Source organism: Calypte anna, chromosome 20 (genome assembly GCF_003957555.1).
Source record: "Calypte anna isolate BGI_N300 chromosome 20, bCalAnn1_v1.p, whole genome shotgun sequence".
In the NCBI taxonomy this organism is placed as follows: domain Eukaryota; kingdom Metazoa; phylum Chordata; class Aves; order Apodiformes; family Trochilidae; genus Calypte; species Calypte anna.
Genome location: NC_044265.1, coordinates 6100455 through 6121782, shown reverse-complemented (window position 1 = coordinate 6121782; position 21328 = coordinate 6100455). Strand labels below are relative to the sequence as shown.

The window sequence follows — 21328 nt, the reverse complement described above, 5'->3', positions numbered from 1 at the left end:
CCCCCCAGACTTCAGCCAAGCACCGTGGGTGGGTGGGAGGAAGATTCCCAGAAGAGGGAGAGCTAAATAAAGCCAAGGCCTGGAACAACCTGGGACTGTCAGCTATTTATGCTAGCATGCCTGTATGCTGCACAGCAGGAGGAATACTGAAAAGCTGCTGCAAGACACTTCATCTGTCTGTATGACTGGGTTTGTTCATCAAAAATCTAATTACCAACCCTCCCCACTGACATCACCAAGCTCTGCACCCACCACCTTCAGCCACATACCTTCCTAAAGCCATCTCCCTCAAGGCAGCCAGCTCATCCCACAGCACTAAATTGAAGGAGATGCTTGGAAAAAAGGCTTTAGCATATAAAAAGTAGTAAGAGCCTGGGGAGCATCCCCACCCTGCTCTTATCTTACTTCTGACTAACCCAAATGAGAAATTTCTAAGCAGCTTTTAGCATCCAGGGCTCACCCTTCTCCATTCATTAACTCTCACAAGCAATTACCTCTCTGGGCTTACAGATCTCACCCTACCCTCCTGTAAGAAACAGCAACCACTGCAATCTTCGTTCTTGAATATATATTTTTTACTGAAAAAATCATTCATAAATTAACAAATACAAAAATGTACAAACACATGGGTAAATAAATGTAATGACACAAAGGATTGCTTTGCTGAGAAGTGTGTGTGTTTCAAAACACCAGTCTTCAGTGCAAAAACGTCCCCCTGGCACCTCTTAAAAACATAACAGTAAGCTCAAAAGCCATGGTGATGGAAAGCTACTTCAGAGTTTAAAGCCACTTCTGATGGTGAGCGACCTGAAGCACGTCGCTGTTGCCCAGACAGTACCTCCCTTAGAGAAGCACAGCTTTACAGATAATGAACTGTCAATAAACAGTTTTGCAAATAAAACCCACATGGCTCATTAAAAAAAAAAAAATATATATATATATCAGCATCAGGACCTGCCCTCCGGCGGAGCTGACCGACGGTGTTGATATGGAAGGGGCAAACAAGTGGCCTCATTGAATTTCAGCTGCCAGAATATGTACAAGTTCTCCTTAATATGAGAATTTTTACACCATAACAGCACATGCGCTTGACAGTATGTTTTTAACAGTTACATTTACTATACAGTATTTGACATAGCTGATAAGATTAACAGTGCACATTTTCAGATATTCCACATTTTAAAAAGGGAAAAAAAAAAAATTCAACGTGATTAGAACAAAGGAACTATGAAGATGGATGCTGCTGGATGCTGAATGGACCCTTTTGTGCCAACCATAGAGTGCATTTCTAAGCAGAGGTATCAGCTTTTTGTTCAACACAAGGTGAGATGGGTGTCAGGTACACACTGAAGGTGAAGCATCCTGACTAAGGTAGTTTAACAGCTACTCACACACACGCACATGCATGATTCCTGGGGTAGTGAACTTGGACTAGTTGAAATACATTCCTTGTTTGAAGCACCATTAAACAAAGACAGATTTCTAGCAGGGTCTCCAGATGAAAGAAAAGAGGGGCAGGGCAACGCAGGTTCAGCATCTGAAAAGGGTCCACGTGTATTAGAGATGGAGATGCAGAAGCAAAAAGTCTTTATTGCTGTATGCGCCATAAAAAGCAAATCCTCACCTCTGCCTATAAATAATCAGGTTGAATCCCCTCGGGAAGAGATTTAAAGCACATGTAAGTTCAAAGACTTCAAACCTAAGTTACAAACTTATCAGCACTTTTCAAGGGCAGGCTCGCTGTCCTCTCATACCAGCTGATAAGATCTACACAACAAGAACTCGTGTTTCCTAAACTTAACGTTTTCTGGATACAGATTAGGAATGCCCTGGGCAGTCACACCCACAACAGATGTGTATGGGGATCATACCTCCACGGAACCAAGAAAACAATGAAAACCACGAGAAGATAAGGAAACCGAAGGCAAACAATGCAATAAAAAAGAAAGTTAAAGTGATTGGGAGGTTAGGTATGGATACACCGTTGTTATGTATAAATACAAACTAAAAAGCAACCCCCAACGTGTTTACTTTTAAGTCAGAGAGGCCCAGCACAAGTGCCTGCATGGGTGCTGTGTGAGGACTGGAACAAGTGCCAGTGGGGTGGCCCAGAGCCCAACCTGCCCACAGCAGCCATGGGAAGGAGGGGGTGGCAAACAGGAGAAGGGAACAGGGGCACTCCAGGTTGGATGGGGCATCAGACCAAGCTCTCAGGTTCTCAGTCTTCATGTTTTCATGAGCTTGATTTACGCCCTTCATTTCTCCCCTCAGCTGACCCACGGCCACCAACCCTACCAGCTGTGCTTGTGCAAGTGCTGCCAGGTGCCAGCAGTGAGCACCAGGCTCCCTACCTGGCTCCTACCAACAGCAGGTTGGTGTGCTGCTAGATTTATACATAAATACAAACTAAATCAACCCCTCAATCCATACCAGCACATTACAGAGGTGACTGCAGGGTGCTGCTGGTCCCGGGCAGGCTTGGGGTGGCAAGGCCAGCTGCCCCATCCCAAGGGCAAGAGCAGCCAACCCTGGGCTGCACTTCCCACAGCAGCAGGGATGAGAGCTCTTGAGGAATCCACTGAGCTTGCACTTGCCATCAGTGGGATGTAGAGCAACAGGCAAGTGATGTTAGTCTGTATGGCTTTTGGACTCAGTTACACATCATGTTGCAAAAGTGAAAGAAAGGGTTTTGTTGTGGGCTGTTTTTGTTGTTGTTTTTTTTTTTTCTTTTCTTCTATAAATATTCCCATTTCCTCACTCTTCCTGGAAAAAGCCAGTCCCATGGTTTCTGGAATGAGTGATGATACAGCTGTATTTCTCATCTGCTACATTGGAAAGTTCAGGGCCCTGTCCCACAAACGTTTCTGCATATGCACAGCTTGAATCAGGCAAGCAGTCCCACTGGCTTAAAAGGGAACACCTTGCACAAGTACAGCAGTGCACACACAAGTGTTTACAGAACTCAGGACTAAAATGAGTGACCGTATGTAAACCTCTAGCTTGGATTTGAGCCATAGGAGAAAAATAAAAAGGGGCAATTTACACAGCATATTTACACTTACACTTCTTTAAGAAGCGATTCTGTTGTATATACTTCAAGCACATAATTTAAAAAAACCGCACAGATGTAGAAGAATGGTGTCAGAAGTCATTTGGATCTCCTGCCAGGGCAGCTGCCAACTGAATCGCTCCCAATGTTCACCATCGAGAAGCCAGAGTCCCTCAGCTGAGCCACTTCCCAGAGGAGCAAGCAGGTCTGAGGCGAGTCCCAGTGCTGGAGATTGCTGGAGGAGGAATGTGGAGACGAGAGCAGCAGGTCAAACCCTTGTCCTGAAACCCAGAAAGCAAGTGGCAGAAAAAAAAAAAAAGAAAGAGAGACTGCTGAGCTCGCCGCACAAGTATGGGGCTGGGTTGGTACAGCTAGGGGAAGTTGTGCGTGCACTTTCAGCCTCATTCTCCCAAATACTGTGATCCTTCATTAGACAAAGTGTCACTTGTCCCAATAACCCTTGGAAAAGAAAGTCGAGTGTGGTGCTTTCTTGGTGAAGGGCAGAGCAAAGTTATTTTCTCCTCTTAATATTCGGTGACCAGAGCCAGCTCCGGTGTCAGGTTAACAGTGATGTTCTTATACAAGGCGTCATATGTGACGTTTGGAAAGTAGTTCAAGTTATTGAGGCCATCCAAGGCTTGCCTTTCTTTTGACTTCCTCAGCAAGGCGTATCTGTGGAACAAGAACCAGAGGCCAAAGTCACTTCCATGTATCCCACAGAGCTCTGCAAAGTCCATGTGACGGCAACCAAAGAGCCCTTAAATCACCCAGTTCCAGCAGCAGCTACAGAACAAGTTTCTTAACAAAGACGACCATCACTTTTTCTACATTCCTGGCAGGTAAACATCCCAGCTAACACAAAATTACATCTGATGAAGAGTAAAATGCTCCCTGTGCCACCAGCAAGGACCCAGCTGTCAAAACACCCCAATTCCTGTCCAACATCCCTAGTCCTAGACCCTGCAGGTCCGAGTCCCAGGAGGGGACTGAGCTAAGGGGGTCCCTGCCAAGCACTTGCCAGCCAGAGAAAAGCAGCTGATAGGTGATGTGGTCCTTTCCATTTTTAGCAAACTGGGCAACAAACAAGAGCAGAACCAAATAGTTTTCTTTTGAGTGATAGGGGACAAAAAGTAAAACTAGAAGAATGGTGCTTTGGGGAAGGAAACTGCAGCTGGTGCACAAAAACAGCCTCAAACAAATTTAGAGGCAGCATGATACAAATTTAGAGGCAGCATGATGAGATATAAGGGCTAAGGTGGGAGGGTGGGAAAAAAAGAATATATGTAAGTAGAAAAATCTCAGGAGGACAAAACACTGATTTTCTGGGAGCTTGGCAGCCCCCAGGGAGTTGGGGACAAAAAAAGCACCAGGGAAGGGATGTGCTGGGGGGAAGAAGACAACTGGGTGAAAGCAAAGAGGGAAGAGCCAAAACAGCTTTCAAAGAGGTTAACAGTATCAGGACACTGAGTGTCTTGCTGAATGCTTTCTTTCTCCACAGTGAGAAGTCTTGAGGGAGAATCCACAGGGCAAGCCACTGCGCTGCCCATAACCCCACAGCCCTGACTTCAAATCCTGCTGACACTGAATGAGGGATCCTGGCTAAGGCAGGAAGAAACCAGAAGTGTTCTGAAGAAAAGCTCAATCCCACTGCACTGCCAGCTTTCCACACTTCAAGGGTTTGAACTAAATATGGCTTTTTAAGTTAAAGCAGACTTCTCTTTTTCAGGAGTGAAATGAGAGAAACATCTCTTTCTGGCTGCATTCAGCTCAACAGAGAAATGACAACTAGGGCTAAAGATGGCATAACCATAAACAGCATAAACCTACAACAGCAGCTGCACAAGGTGCTGCCACAAGACAGGGTCAGTGTTCCCAGGGCCCCCTGGTGCTTTCCCAGCCACACACCAAGCCACACACTCCTGCTCTCTGCCTTCTGCAAGCTGAGCAATGACTCCTTCAGTACATAGATCAGGCTCTTCTAGAAATGTACAAGCTTCTCTGACATGTGGCATGAGCCACCCCTTTAAGAACAGCCCCTGTAGATACAGGGCAGGCCCCCAACCTGCCATGGTGACAACCCCTTCTTTAGATGGCATCCAAGCAGCTACAGCCACAACACAAGAACCACTTGTAGGATGTAGTGAGATGGAGGAATCCAGGCAGTCACCTTGCAGTTAGTTTTCTGCATGAATCAAGGTTATTACTACCCTCAAACAGCTGCAAGGAACTCTGTACATGGTACAGACTCTTTGTCAAGGCCTTTGGGATCCTTAAAAAAAATAAAAAAAAGAAAAAGATTGAAGATTGACTTGCCTTCCTAGGAACTGCACTTCTCCCCGATGGTGGTGAGGAATTGATTTATATTTCCCTGTGTCTCCTTCTGGTCGAGTCACGGAGTAGCCTGCATACTGCACTCTGCATTAGAAAGGGAAGAAATAAAAGAACTTAATAAAAATTTTAAAATCAACAATTGCATTGATTGTGCCATCAGCACTTGCATAGTTGGTGCACTCGGGGCTCCAACAGCAGCTTTGCCTTTCCAACCAGCAGATAAGCTATGCAAACCTCCCTGCTCCAGGCAAGTCACACAGTGCTCAGAACCTCAAGGCTTCAAAAGCTCAGCCAAGACCCATTTGAGCTCAGCAGCACAGGATATTGCACACAAAGCCAGTGATTTCCCAACCAACTCTCCTGTTTGCTTCCCAGCTGCTGCCTGTGCAGGCTCGAGTGGCCCTGTTCCCACCCAGTCCCACCCAGTTCCCAGAGAAGTGGCCACAGCAAGCCCAGTGCTGGCCACAGTGAGCTCTGCGCTGGCCCTATTGGTGACACTTCCCAGCAGCACAGGCACAGCCTGGCTGGCAGGACCCCCATCAGAACCCAGAGTTTGGGGATGCTGGCTGATCCCATACCTGTTCCAGAGGTCATCATCTTCGCCGCCCCAGCCCCAGAAGGCGTTGGGGAAACCATTGATCTTCTGAAACTGCTCAACAGTCAGACCACTCACCCCACCAAAGAACTCGTTGTATGGGAGCCTACATGGGAGAGAAGGGGTTAGGGCAGAGCCCATCAGCAACAGGGAAAGCCTGAGCCATAAGGATGCTCCTGGCTTCCACTCCCCTCTCATGCTCACTTTGCACAAAGCCCAAGAAGCAAACGGAGATTCACCTTCTGCATTTTTAAACAATAAAAACTAACACTGGCTCCTTAGCTATTAGGGTAGTGGGGAGGAAGAACAGGGCTTACAGATACATGTACTTATCCAGCTTGGCTGCAAAGTGCCTCGGCATCTGTCCACACCCATAATAGTTACGGTCATTTTCGGGTATGTGGTCCACATCATGAAAGATGAGACAGTCCCAGTCCAAGTCCTTCATTGCTTCCCGAAAGCCAACATTGAAGAGCATGGCACGATTAAAGGGTTGGTTTCCAGCCTAGAGGGCGAAAGTTCCTTCTCAAGGGGAGCCCCATGCAGTTTGTGCTCCACATATACATTCTCATCACGTCTAGAGAACTGCAGAGGGCAACCACCTCCCACCATTGGGACAGACAGACCAGTGAAATCAACCAGGACTTAAATGCTCCATTTACTGTGCTGGATAAAAATAAAGATGCTTAAGTCTTATTATTCAGACATTTGAAAAAACAAAACAAAACAAAAAAACCCCACCAATTTTGATCTATCTTTTTAAGATAGAGCTAAATATTGAAGTACATACACTGGGTGGGTGAAGCTTTAGGGACAGGTTTACATGCAACATCAAATGATAGTTTTATGTTTTAAATTCATGAAAGTCTCCAAGATGCTTCCCAGCCCAGAAATGTGTCTGGACAGGCCATTCCTGTGCTCCCCACAACTGCTATAGAGATACACAAAAATAACGCAGCATTATTTAAACTGCAAATACCTGGTTCAAATTGTCTTTTTTAAAAACAGCTTGTCCAGTACAGGATTTAAGAACAAAACAAAACACATTCCCGAACCTCTGCTTTACTTTTTTGATAAAAAACAGTCATTTTTAAACACACCTCTTAGCTTTGTCACTTTTAGACAGAATGGGACAACTCAAGCATCGCAACGAGAACCCTAAACCTTTCAATAATGTGAGGTGTAAATGCCCCCAGGAGCTGCAGCCCTAACCCAGACATCTCCAGCACAGCACACAACTGCCCCCACCCACCCCAGGGCTCACTCACTTGTTCTATAACATAAAAGGCAAACTGTAAACGTTGACGCTGCAGCATGGGAATGAGGTGTCTGAAGAGGACGGGCAGATGCTCGTAGCGGTTGCGGAATGGGATCAGGATCGCCACCTGACAGGGAGAGGACACAGCTCTTACTGCCCTGCACCAACAGCTCCTGCTGCAGACTGTCCCCTGGGATGGGACACGGGTCTGGCTGCTGTTACAGGAGGGGGGGAAGCACTAAACGTAGCTTTCCCACTCAGGGCTGAGCAGCCTGAAACCCAGCGAGTGCTCCCTGGTATAGATTTCCTATCCACTTTTTGGAGAAATGTTGCTTGGTAAATTCAGTGTAATCTTGGGCAGGAGGGGAGATCACCCCCGCCCCACAACTGCCCCTGCCCAGCACTGGGGACAGCAGGAATGGGGTCAGCAAACTGCTAAGTCACCTACAGGCTCAAGTCACCTGCCTCTCTGGGTGACATCCTACCCCAGACAGGGCAGCAAGGTGAGTTGGAGGCTGGGCAGCTGGGGTGCAGGCAGGCAAGCTCCCTTAGCAGTCTGTGCAGAAGCTCAGGACTGGCTCATGCATCACTAAAGCAGCCCTTGAGCTCAGCACTGCTCCTCCAGACTCTGCAGCCCCACACTTGAGAGATCATTATATTCATTACTCTAGAGCTGCAGCACATCAGAGATATTCCTGTTAACAGTTTCCCACCACCTGCCTGGGACTGCCTGCTCACCTTCCAGCGAGGTAGGCAGTCACTTGGCTTCCAGTGGCCTCCCAGTTTGATAGAAGGGTCTTTTGAGAAGAACTGGTGGATATCCTCCATCGTGATCTCACTCATATTTACATCAATGGGGCCCTCTGCAGGGAGAAGCAGAGGAAGGGGTCAGGAACTGCTGTGGTCCTGGGGCGCTGGGTGCCGGCTCAGGGCAGTGCTCTGCTGCATCCCTGCCCTCTTTCCCCAGCACTGGATGCAGGCAGCCTCTGCTTTCCCCCAAACACCAACAAAAAAGATTAGGAAATGCTGCTGGCATGACTGGCAACACACCAATCTCCTCAGAAGTTGGGCTCTGTTCAGCCTTTGGGGCTCCTGTTGGATACAGCTCTCATCAGAGACCCACCACCCCTCTCCTCCTCCATACAGCCTTCCAGCAGACACAAAACTCCACACCTCAGCTAAGAGTAATTTTCCCCCTTTTAGGAAACATTTATCCCCAAAAACTCTATTTTCCACTGATTAGGTGAAACTATTTCATCCAGCTGTGGTTCTCTTGGGGAGAGCCAGCCTGGCTCCTGAACCAGCCCCTGCCCAGCTCCACCGATAAAGCTCAGGGCTGGGACCAGCAGTGTTGCTGGGGGCAAACGAGCCAGCCCACCATTGGAAAAGGGTTGGCTGAGCCTTTTCATCAGCTCCCAGCACACAATCCCTCTTTTGTTTGCATTTGCATCAGCAGGGGGACGTGCCTCTGATGGAGCAGGGATTAATTTGTGTGAGTGGGTAAACAACGATTTCCCAGGAGGGGACCAGGCTCTGAACAGCACTCCCATTCATCCCAAGTGTCCAGCAGGGAAAGGTGCAATGCCAGCAAGCTGGGGAACACCACAAGGTGCCCTCCAAAGGCACAGGGAGAAGGGCAGTGCCACCAGGATGCCACTCACTCATAGAAGGGAGCCTCTCAGGACAGGTGTGGTTGGGGAAGTAGGTAAAGTCTTCAGGAAGAAACGTTGTGGCTTGCAGAAAGGTGTCGTTGTGGTTCAGATCAAGAGGATAATCTGGGAGAGGGGGTGAAAGAAAAAAAAGACAAAAGTTTTCACTTGAGCTGCATTCCAGCCACCTCCCTGTGCCACTGTGAGCAGACTCCAAAGCCACCCACGGCTAAGGTGTTCCCCATGCAGCATAAGCTCTAGACTTGCAGCCCAGCTGGGTCTCATCCCCATCCTGGAGCTGGTGGCTGCAGAAGCCCCAGCTGCCTCACACAACACCACAAAGAAACCTTCCCATTTTTCCAGCCAAAGGAAGAATTTTGAGTGCCACACTTCAGTATCACAAACAGCTCAAAGCAAAGGAGCACAGGATGCTTGGTAGGAACAGCAACTTAGCACCCTGTTCCTCAAGGATTACAGCACAGTGAGAGGGGATGTGCTCCTCCACTGAGTCCTGGTCTAGTGGAATGAGAGGGAAGTCCCCAGGCAGGTTCCAACACCCACAGGGACTGCCAGTGCAGCAGCCTGCACAGGGAAAGCCTGCCCCATGTCCTCCTCAGAGGATCAATAAAACATGCAGCCTTTTCTCCTGTTTGCACTGTGCAAGAGCATCAGAGCCCCATGCCCAGCACATTTCTGCAGCCTCCCCACTCCCCTGCATCCTTTTACCTCCTGGGAAACCACTTCAGCCTCTTACACCTGCAGATGTTTCAAGGAGGCTTTTACATAACCATGAACTTCTGCTTTCTACAGTAAGGTCACCAGCTTTGCATAAGGCATCTTTAGCCAAGCATGACCTTTACTTTATGCACTAGTAAAAGTTTCCTGCCTGTAGTAAGGCACCAGCTACAGGAGGATGCAGCCTCTCCACTTTCTCCAAGCATCAGATGCTTAACAGAAGGTTGGCCTTTCAACCCCACAGCAAATGGGGCACAAGCATCAACCCTATACCACAGAGGTCCTGGAAAGCGGCCACTTAGGGCTGACCCACCCAGTTCCATATACTGACCACAGCAGCCTGGGGAAGGCACATGAACCAGGCCATGACACCCACCCAGATCTCACCGAGAGTTGGGGAAGGAAAATACTGATCCTGGTGCCAATCAAATCCTTGTAGCTACCATGCTATGTGCCTTCCTTATGTCACCACCATCCATCATGCATCTGCTTTGACCTGCCTGCCTGGGAAGGTCAGCCAGGACAGTGCACAGTGTTTGTGCCTAGTAAAAGGATTCCTGCAGCCAGAGCTCTTGGGGCAGGAGGGGTATCAGCCCATGCCTGCAGAGCTGGGATGGGTATGAGGCCTGAGCACAGCCAGTTATTTCAGTAGCAGCAGCAGTACCAGTATTGCTGAGGCTAACATGGGTGCTGTGCTCTGTCTCCGGCAGGCAGCAGGCAGCAAATGTTGGAGGGGTGGGAGCCCTGATGGCCATGACTGCTGCAGCACATAGGCTTTCATCAGTGGCAGTGGTGGAGCATCTAAGCCTCCTCCCCGTGGTGATCAGCTACTTCCTCACCCTGCATCTGCTTTACTTGATGTTTCCAGCCTTAAAAATAGCCTGGGCTGGCAGCCCTATCCAGCTCTGGTAGGGACAGGAGGTGACCCAGGGTGTTGATCTCCTGCCAAGTTGATAATTCCCTTCCCGTGCCCATCCCCGGTCAGAGTACAGCTGATCTGGCATCTGCAACACCCGCTCCTCAGCAGGCTGGGTAGCAAGGACACAGCTTGCACTTTTTATTAATAAGGAAATTATCTTGTCTTGTAAAACCCCACCAGCCCCTACTGATAACCCCTCACAGTGGAGGAGCTGAGCTGAGCCCCCAGCACCACCGCAGCCCAATGCCAACCGCACCAGCGTGACACACCAGTGACAGATCAACAGGGAAGGTAGATGCTTGGTGTCACACCAACCCGAAGGCAATGCCTCACCCTGGCTTACACACAGCCATGCACATTTATGCTTCACTGTACCATATTCATAGCCAAAACTTGTAACCCTGTTATCAGCTTTATATTACAGATGATGAACAGCCTGGGAGTGGGAGCCCACAACTCCACTCCCTGCATTCTGCCCAAAGTTCAATGTATTATTTGTGGCAGATCTCCAGCCAAGTCATCTCAGTTCATCCTCGCATGGGAAGAGTGAAGCTCATGACCACAGGCTCCCCCACGTGCAGAGAGCCAGGCTCTGCGCAGGCGTCCACCTGGGAAGTTATTTTTTTAACTCTGAAACCTGATCCTGGCACTGAAATTTGAAAGTGTTTACCCTCAGACTGGCTGAAGCTAAGAAGTTGAATTCCTGGAAAGCAAAGAGGTTTTCAGCTCAAAATCTTGTCATTTGAGGCCTTTCAAGATTTTCACCCCTTCCACAAGTTAGAAGCATTTGGGTTTTTTAGAAATCAATGGATTTTTTAAATACATAATGTGTGTATATATAGAAGTTCCATATATATTTGTTATATATAAAAATAGAAGCCAATTAATCCAAAGTTCCCACCCTGGATTTACCAGCATAAATTAATTCCTTCAAGCGAGAGTGTTTCAGATGAACTCGATTTCCAATGGAAATGAAACCTTTGATCAAAACAACAATTATTCAAGAAATACCTGAGTCATTCACACTGCTGTTCCTCTTGGCATAGGCACTGCGGACCACCTGCTCGTACACCTGAGCTCCTATTGTTCTCATGTTTTCCCGAATCATGATGCCTTGGGCTTGCATCATGAAGAGGTAGGTGTTCACTGCAAGGGGAAAAAAAAAAAAGAAGAAAAAAAAAATTCATTTTCATGAGAACCAGCTTTTGTAGGAAAGAGAAACAGGAGTCTTTTGGAACCATTCCCAGCCTTCTGCTTGGTTTCAGCTCCCTCCTGCCAGGAGGATCCCTGGGTCACATGTGCCTCGATTGCCCGACTGGAACTGGGAAGGGCACAGAGTTGGGAAGTGGAGGCGTGAAGCACGTTTGGAAACCTGGCTGGTTCATAAGGGGAACGTACCTAGCTAGACCTGACAATGCAAACTGTAATGCTGGATTGCAGCTTAAACAACAGCACCTTTTGCTGCCTAAGTAGAGAGGTTTAATTGGGAAACATCACTATAACAGGAAGCTCAGCTGCATGCCTGGAGACGGGCATTCCTTCCTAGACTGCAGTGCCAAGGGCTGATGCTTGCTTGGCAGAGGCACCTCAAAGGGCACCACAAAAACCAGCCCAGCACCAGTCTCCAAGCCCACCAGTTCTCCACATGTCCCAGAGCAGGCAACATGTTGCAGCCCAAGCCCCCCCCGGGCTCCTGAGGCCAGCCCCCCCCCCAGCCAGGTTTCTTACATCCCCCCTCCTCTCTTGCTGACTCTGTGCCCTGCCACAGCTCAGGCTGAGCCTCCTTGGGTTTCAGCTGAAGCTGACACCAGTCACTGGCAGGGAGCAGCCCTGAAGCAAACAGCAGCAGGCACAGCCCTGCATCACAGCAGGACAGACACCTGTGGGGATGGCACATCCCAGCACCCCACACCAACCTGCAGCACAGTGCCAGCCACAGCCCTTCTGCTGTCAAATTGTAAGCTGAACAGTGACAGGAAATAAAAATCAAAATTAAAAAAGAATTAATTTGAAAATAGGGAGGAGGGGAGATCTAGAAGGCCAGTTTTGCACTGATAACTAAAAAACAGGTCACAGACATTTCAGGAGGGGCTAAGGAGTTAGCAGGCTAATGAAAAAAAGATTCTGCACCGAGGAGGGCAGCAATGATGAAATGTCACCAGGAAACACCCCTAAGAGACAGCTCATTTCTGTAGCAGGCTTATTACAAGCTGTAATAGCCTGAAACCAGCAGCTGCCAGTGCCAAGGTACAGTCATCATGGCAGTCCCTGGCAGCACAGATTAGATAGGGCACCTCGGAGGTGGCACCACTATCAGAGAGCAAGGGTCCCCCCTAACACTTCCCACAGGTACACTCACTGACACACTGCCCCACAGCTCCCCTTCCACACCCACACATTATGTCAGCCCCCAGAAGAGTCTGCCCAGATGCATTTCCCAGCCCCAACCCTACTTTGTTTTCAAGCAGCTCAGTTAAATATTTGAAAGTGCAACTGATCCCCCACACCATGCTCAGCCTGTCTTTGAGCCAGGGGGAATCACCAGATTTTCAGCAAGAAGAGGACTGGTTGTGTGTGGTGCTTGGCAAATAGATAGCTTGAAATGTGATTTTAAATGCCCATTTCCAGCCTCTCCCTTCTCATACATGTACCCTTCATGGTGAAGCCACCAATGGCACCCTAAGCCACCCTATCCCAGCAACAAGCAGAAGCTGCCTCAGCTAAAGCTGCACTTAAACCCACTTTGCTTTCCCAGTTTTCCTGGGGCCAGCTGTGCAACCCAGAGTGATCACTGGGATGCTGAGTGACATATACAAATCAAACATGAGCTCTGGTGCAGTTTCTTGGCAAAATTGCAATGACAGTGAGAGCTGCTCCTGCTCACAAAGTTGTGGAATTTGCAGATCTCCAGGGGATGAGGCTCAAGGAATAGCTGGCACCACAGGCCAGAAACAAATGTAGCTCAAGTTCATACAAAACCTCACATCCAGCTCTGAATCCTCCATATGCTCTCACTTGGGCTCATCTCCTGCTCGGAGCTCATCACATCCCAGCACCAGCAATCCAGCCCCAGCATCCCCCTCCTCTCCCAGCCCCAGCTCCACCAAGGCAGCTGTCACCCAGGACTTACAGAAATGGGTGTTCCTGGGGGGAAAAAATTAATAGTTTGTGGAAATGGGCTGTTTAGGAGTTAATGGTGAATAAGAGCCCAATGCCACCTGGCTGGCGAGTCCTTGGGATCTAGAGCCCATGCAGAGGGCAGGTCTTCCAGATGACCACAACAAGAAAGTCATGTAAAAAACCTGCACCTCCTAGCTCCCATGGAATTGGCGTCTGTGGCAAGGCACAACTCGACGATGCTGGACAAGGAATTTCACTTCCTACTTCATTATGCCTTCTACTCGCTGGAGAAAGCAGAATCAGGTTTGGTGAAGCGTGAAAGAAAAGGAGACACAAATCAGCATCCAAGCCCTGCTTAGCTGGAGGAGCGGGGAGGTTCGTCGGGCACAGTGAAGGCGCCGTTTGTTCCCCGGTGCCTCGGCGGGCAGACAGAGCAGGGCCTGGGCACAGCACATGACCCGGGCTGGCTGAGCTGCAGTGGGAATCCTGCACAGACTGCCACAGCAGCCACCATCCCAGGGGAGAGCCAGCACCAACAACACTGGCTTTGTTCAAGGCAGCAGTTGCCTTTTCACATATTAACCCCTTTGCTCAGATGATGAAGGAGATACCTGGCCACATACGAGCTGTGCCATCAGCATACATGTTTTTAAAGCACGTCACTGAAAACTCATTCCTCATACCCATGTGGGTGCTTCAATTTGCTCCACAGGCCAGGTGGCCAGAGCTGGACCAACATTTAGGAATTGCTGTACCCAACTCAAACCTCACACCTCGGTTTACTTTGCTTTCTATGAGCAAATTGGCCATATTTTGAATTTGTTAAGCCTGACCTGGCTGACCCTACAGAGCCCAGGGGCCCCATATCTGAGACAGCATATCCCATCACCACAGCACCAAAGCCACCCCCAGCAGAGGGAGGAGACACTGAGCATCCCCATGGCTGCCCCTGCCAGGGAAGGAGCCTGCACACTTACCACACACTCAGCATGAACCAGGGCTCAGCCAGAAAGCAATTTGCTGGGTTGTGAGATACTGCTAATCTAATCACACAGGATGATCTGAGAAATTACATTGCCCTTCTGCCTTTATCCCATCCGAGCACGCAGCACTTCAGAGCACATACAAGCAGTGATAACACCCCAGCTACAGCCAGAGCAGTGGAACGACAGCAGAGGGGTTTTAGTTGGTATTATTTGGAGGAAGATAAAATAAGTAAATACCCCTTCTCCTACAAATTTCCAGCAGACTCTCACTGCCCACAAAGAAAATGAGCAAAATTTAAGAAATACATTTCCCCAAGTGGCTGCCTTAAGATTATTTTTGTTAGACTGTTAAAGGACAAGTCACCCCTGATGGGATGTAAACACGTGGAAACCACAATACCAGACCTACAGCTTGCCACCAGCCAGCTGGAGCAGAGGCATATGGCTGCACCAGTGCATCCCTCAGGATGCTGCACCCCAACCTCCCTGCTCACAAGCAAATGGAAGGCCAAGTCCTTGTCCATGCCAGTTGTGCATGCAACAACTTCAACCAGGGAGGTAAAGTCCAATTATATAAATGAGTGCTGAAGGCTTCCTGTAATCATTTCTCTGTTGGTATTTTCAGAGCACTTCAATCAAGAAACAGCTGACTCTCTCATGGAAAATTAATTTCACTGTGAGGATATGTACTAGAAGAGGCAGCAGGGTAATTTTGCAGCTCAGGAGTCAATTCAGAAGATGTCTGAGCGTGACCCATGTTAGCGACCGACACAGGAAGGGGACAGACCTGACACATCTTGCTCTGACCCTGACACACTTCCTCCCTCTGTGGAAAGGACCTTGCTCCAGCAGACCCCGGCATGGGGCACAGACAGCACAGTCCCCCCAGGTCAGGAAGAGGGGCCAGGCAGGTCTGCAGCCCAGCACCCCCACGGCAGTATCAGCACCCTGCACGGCAGCCAGGCTTTCCTGAGGAAGGAGGTTCTTCCTCTGCGTTGAGATTTAGGGCTTTCTGTCACATCCATCATTCTTCCCCAGTTCCTAAGTCCATCAGTGCTGTGGGAGCACAGAGGGGCTGTCTCTGAGTTTATCATGGTCCCACTGTAACCTGCAGCCTTCTCCTGCTGGAGCTGGGGCTCTGGAGCAGCTGGAACCCATCCTGGCTGGGGCAGCCACTGCAAGCCCCTGGCCCATCCTGGGTGCACCTATCTCACAGCACCATCAGCAACCAAGGTACAACCAGGGACACCACTGCTGGACAAACAGCTTTGCCAGGCATTCAGAGTGGGTTCAAAGCACCTAGCACAGCTCGTGGGATGGCTGATGTGGGAGATGTGACAGAGGCACTGGAAGGGGTACAGGGCAGCTGGGATGAGTGCTCAGGTCACCAGGGCTGGAAGATTCTCCCCATTGCCAACACCTTCTGCCAGGCCCAGAGACAACCAAACCAGCAGAATCACATCAAGGTTAAGCCTTTTTTTAAGTTCTCCCAGCAAATTCAATCAGATCCATCAATTCAGCTCCATTAGCATTTGCAATATTGGGCTTAATTAAAGTAAGCCTCCAAGGAATAGATAGTTAGGATATTCTTAACTCATAAACAGCCTAACTAGGAAATACAGCAGCATCCCCATCACTAACACACCATGACACCTCTGCTTCTGCTAAGCTTCCAGTGGCACCATATTCCCCAGATGCAGACAGTATCTGAACAATTAAATAAGAAGTTCCTATTAGTTTTACAGAATTTAATAGTAATGCCATTGCTGTTACTTAGTCCTTTGCCTATGAATAGCACAGGAAGGAATAATTCGATACGTTAAGTGGTCAAAGAATTAACAGTGCAGCAGCAGCACTAAGCTGGTAATTACAAACCATCCGTCCCCAAAATTGGCAAGTTCACAGCCTGCACGTGCATGAGCAAGCAGAGAAGGGAGACTGCAGAGATGCTGGATCAAAACATTGATATGGGGAATTTGCACCTGAACTACTGCACAGAAAAAGTACCCTGAGATGCTTCAGCAAGGGCAAAGAAAATTCAGATTAGTCTGGTAGTCCCTAAATCTTTAATGTGAACATCCAAGATGGCAACTTTCAGCTGCAATCCCAGAGTTGGCCGAGCTAGGGTGTTTGTGCAACTCACTTTGATGAGCACTGCACTCAATTCCGGATATCCAGCAAAAGGAGCACAACATGTCCTGCACACATGGGAAAACTCAGAAAGCCAAGGGATCTCAAGGAGGTTTTGCAGCAGCACAGCACCCATGGAAGGAGCCCTGCACCCCAGCAGCAGCCAGGGCTGGTGGTGGGATTGAACCCCAGGTCACCCAAGTGCAGTCACATCCACTATGGACCCAGCTTCTCTCAGATGATACTGGGGTGTGGGGGAACCAGAGGACAGAGTTTATCTGTCCACCAGAGCAGTAAAGCCAAGGATGGCTCTAAGATCCCACAGGGCTTTGCAAATCCCCAGAGCAGCTCAGCTCCCAGGCAATCCCTCTTCGAAAGGAAGGGCGTAGCAAAAAGCACAGGCTGGAGCATACAGCATAACAACCATATGCTCAAGTTAAATATTACCCTTCCTATCAAGATTCAGACTCTCCTACTTTAATTGCCATTCAGGGGATGCAATTGCACATGACTGCATCTCCTGTTCATCCTCCAGCCCTCCCTCTTCACAGCACTGGGCAGCCCTCCCCATCTTGCCTCCCTTCACCAGGGTCAGCATAAACACTTCCAAGGAGAAAAAGAGCATCAGCTGCCAGCAGATTTCTCTGCACAGAGGGCATAAAAGCACAGCACTCTCTGGGCATTCGTGGGCACCGCACAGTTAAATGCACAATAAAAGGCTCTTCAGCAGGCAGAGTGAAATGGTTGCTAACCTCTCAGGGGGGCAGCACTGGCAGGCTGCTGCTGCCTACAAACAGCAAACATTTACAGTTCAGCATTTGTTCCTTAGGTTCATTAGGAGACAAAGTGGTGGAAATTCCTGTGTCCCAGACAACATCTCAAAGCAGCAGGAACCTTGACACCCAAGCCTGATGCTCATGTAGGATCAGAATGAAGAAACAGAGGGAGAGCTTCAGTTAAAAAAATAAATAAGATTTAAGTGATCACTTGGGCAAGTAAGGGAGAGGAAGAGCAGGCAGATATTCCCCAAAGCTGCCCCTGAAGCAGGAAGGCAGGGAAGGACATGGGTTGCTCGGGATAACTCCTCGTCTCCCAGGTCATGGGAATCAGCACTGCTGCAGGACAGAAAGGAATTCCTCTGCTGCAGGAAACCCCTGTCAACAGCCTGGGCATCCCACTCAAACAAGCAGCCTTAGGCTCTGCAGGAGAAAGAGGACACGTAGGTGGCACTCCCCAGTCTAAAATATTGGCAGACCACAGAACAGAAGACAGGATGGATTTGGATTTAAAATGCCTATATAAATCACACACTAGTTAAATAGATTTCAAAATTACTGATTTGTTAGTCTTCCAGTAGACTAACTAAACCGATTAAAGAATATAAAATTGTCAAGATAAAAACAATCAGGGATGTACTGACTCAGTTCACATGGTATAAGCTGAAGCCTTAACACCCCGAGTTTGATGGATGAAAAGAGAATGGGACTGTTGTTTAGGATATTCCCAAAAAAACCAGACAAAGACCTGATTTTTCAAGCATGTTTTACAAGTTCAGCATGGCTGAACAAAGAGAGTTATCACATGTACAGCCTCATGTTTGCTGCAACTGAGTTGTTCTGAGATGGTCCGAGATACTGTTTCTGGTCAGTGGTTTCCCTCTTACCAAGCTGGACAATCGTAGTTAACATGCATGAAACTAATCAGGCTTCAATTCAGGTGCAGGATTTGTGTTTACAGCATCCAGGACAGCATTTGTTCTTGCTTAATTCAGTAAGACCCACAGCACATCTTCCACTGCCATTTAAGGCTAAAGCATGGTCCAGCTTTTATTTACATGTTCTTTGTCTCTGCAAAAAATGAGCATGGGGAAATTCCTGCTCTCTGCCTAGTTTGCCCATGATGCATGCTTCCCAGGGGACCCACTTCTAGCCACTGGAATAGCAAAACCCAAAACAGAGATTTTCACCCCCATGGCGGGCTTGCCTGTGCCAAGCCACTGCCTGCTGACCCTAGCAGTGAGGACACTCACCACAAACCACCCTACAGGAGGTGCAAAACATGCTGCAGGGTGCAACCCTCTGCCCCTGCTAAGGTATTGACTCTGGTAATACCCAAGCACCATGCCACAGGATGACTAATCCTATCAGCCCAGCAAATGCCACCACCAGAAGCTGCAGGCTCTTGTCTGACCTGAAATTGGGTACTTCAGCACCTCACTGGGGCTAGAGTCCAGACCCAGCAGAAGCATACACTGCAATACTGCAGTCAGCACGTGCTAGGGAAAATGATATGCCCTGCAAATGCTTCAGCCCTGGAAATAAAAAGGCTGCTTTGCAACAAGGAAAATTTGCACTGTGAAGACTCAGTGTAAGGAGAGATTGCTCTGAGCAATACTCCAAGATTTATACTGATGCAATTTCCTTCCTACATATTTCAGGTACTGGGCAACCAGCTGTTCCAGCAGCCAGGGAAACAACACTGCCACAGTCCCATCTGCACCCTGTGCATCAGCCTGGCTCTCATGCTGGAGAGCAGTCAGCCTTTTCGACTTCTAAAACATTCTCCAAGATGAAATCCTTCAATCACGTGGGATTATTGTTGTCCCAGATTTTAAAAGGCAGCAGCTTGGAGCTCCCTGCCAGGGGTACTTTCACCATACAGTGCCATTAAGACCCACAGCAGCCTGGCCTCTGCAGTACGATTACAGAGTTGTTCTTGTCTGCAATAATTAAAGACTGCACTGCAAAGAGTCAGTACAGCTGCTGTGTTTGTACAGGACAAAAAAAAGCTATCAGAAGGAGGATGCAACTTTGAAGTTCCAACACACAGACCATTACCTATGGGATTTTGTAAGAACTCTGATGATCTAAGACATTTATTAGCTTTGTTATGAGCTACACAGCTCTGAAATACCTAACATTTTTGATACGGTTTTCTTCCACCCATCAATCAAACTGGTAGCACAGCTGCTGTAAATAAATTAACCAAATCCATTACCAGAGTAGGGAATGACTTCATTGAAGATAATTCTATGAACTTATTTAGTACTTAACTAAGAGACATCACATCACAGCCTGCGTGACGCCTTCCTGGGTGTCAGCAGAAAGGCAGTGGTAAGGGAGCCTGTTTGGGATGCCTTGAACACAGGACAATGCAAAACCAAACCCCTTTTCTCCATCCCCCTGTGCCACAGAGCTCTGCTGTGTGCTTTGGGACCAGACCACAGGGCTTGGCACATGCCAGGCCCTTCTCTGGGGACAATGTGGCTTCCCCTGGGATCACCCTCCTCTCCCTCCCACTGCTGACTGGGTCCCTCCTGCCCAGCCATGGCAAACATTCACTTACAGTGCTGGCGCCAGGCACAGGAAAACCCTAAACCTTATCACAAGGATGGGGGAAATAAAGTGCTCTGGCATCAGAATCCAGGTTTGCACCACCCTTTACCACCAGACCCATGCTCGCAGAGCTGTACCTAATGTGCTACCATTAAGTTACATATTAATTCCAGATAAGAAGCAGCAATTGAGTGAGCTCAGCAAGGGACTGGAGTGTCCACAGCCCCACGCTGTAACCAGGCTTCAGGATCCACCATGGGACAATGAAGACATCACTGACTGCAAGGAATGGGAAGCTTGTGACCCCCAGACTCCCACCCCAATGAGTTTTGCTGGGTTTATACAAAGAGGGGAAAAAAACAGCACAAGACCAGTGATTCAGTGGGCTGTGGGGACAGGGCACTGGTCACCCAGCCTGCCTGCCCAGCCCGCAGCTGCCTGGTGGCTCTGCAATTGCTTGGGCACTTCCAAGCTGAAGTTCTTCCTTATCAAACCCCTCACAGCCCTGGAGAGGGATGAGCACACGTGGGGGCATACTGGGGAATAGCAAATACCCTCTCCTTCCATCCCACTCCTCCAGAGAAACCACGTTAAGGTCCTCACACAGCAGCAGCTAAAGTTTCCTAAAGAGTGTTGGGTGTTTACTGTGGGATCTCACCACTCACTCATTGATGTGAGCAACAGGGTGGGAGGGGGGTGGAATAAAACAAACTAATCAGTTCCAGCCTGCCCGCACCCAGAAATCAAGCTCTGCAAATACAACTCAGACATTTGGCTACCTTGGAGAAGAAAAAACAGGCTGAGAACAGGAGGCCAGCACTGCCCCAGCCTGCCCCTGTCTGCTGCACAAACCCAGTGGGTAAGGGTTCTGGCATTCAGCAAAAGAGAAGGGAACTGATTTCTAAATGCAGGACACATCTCTCAGTTTGTGTTCAGGAGCAGGGTTTAGACACAGCAGCATCGGGAGCCTATCTCTGGGGGTCCAGTATGGGCACACAGTGCCCAGGGGTTGCTCCAGCCACTACCACAGGCTGTGGACAGGACCCGGGTGGGCACAGGCAAGGCTGGGAGAGCTGGGAAGCTGCTCAGTGCTTTGCCACCACAGCTCAAGGGTGGGCCTTGGGCAAGCTGGGAGCATGTTGGCTCTCTTCTGCACAACCACATCCCCAAGCAGAGGCAGGGTGAGATGCTGAAGCCCAAGGGGATGCTCAGTGTGCAAAC

General features: G+C 48.9%; 1 protein-coding gene across 1 annotated transcript in view; it reads right to left on the bottom strand.

Annotated features, from left to right (window-relative positions):
• Positions 1-557: 557 nt before the first annotated feature.
• The window catches only part of B4GALT5 (beta-1,4-galactosyltransferase 5), a 34874-nt gene continuing 14103 nt past the window's right edge, over positions 558-21328 (bottom strand). Inside the window, exons 2-9 of the mRNA XM_030463143.1 lie at positions 11548-11682; positions 8895-9008; positions 7972-8096; positions 7244-7360; positions 6293-6480; positions 5959-6081; positions 5363-5464; positions 558-3721 (exon numbers count right to left, since the gene is read on the bottom strand). Coding sequence (XP_030319003.1) covers positions 3574-3721; positions 5363-5464; positions 5959-6081; positions 6293-6480; positions 7244-7360; positions 7972-8096; positions 8895-9008; positions 11548-11682 — 1052 coding nt within the window. The 3' untranslated portion in view covers positions 558-3573. The remainder of the gene's footprint in view (positions 3722-5362; positions 5465-5958; positions 6082-6292; positions 6481-7243; positions 7361-7971; positions 8097-8894; positions 9009-11547; positions 11683-21328) is intronic.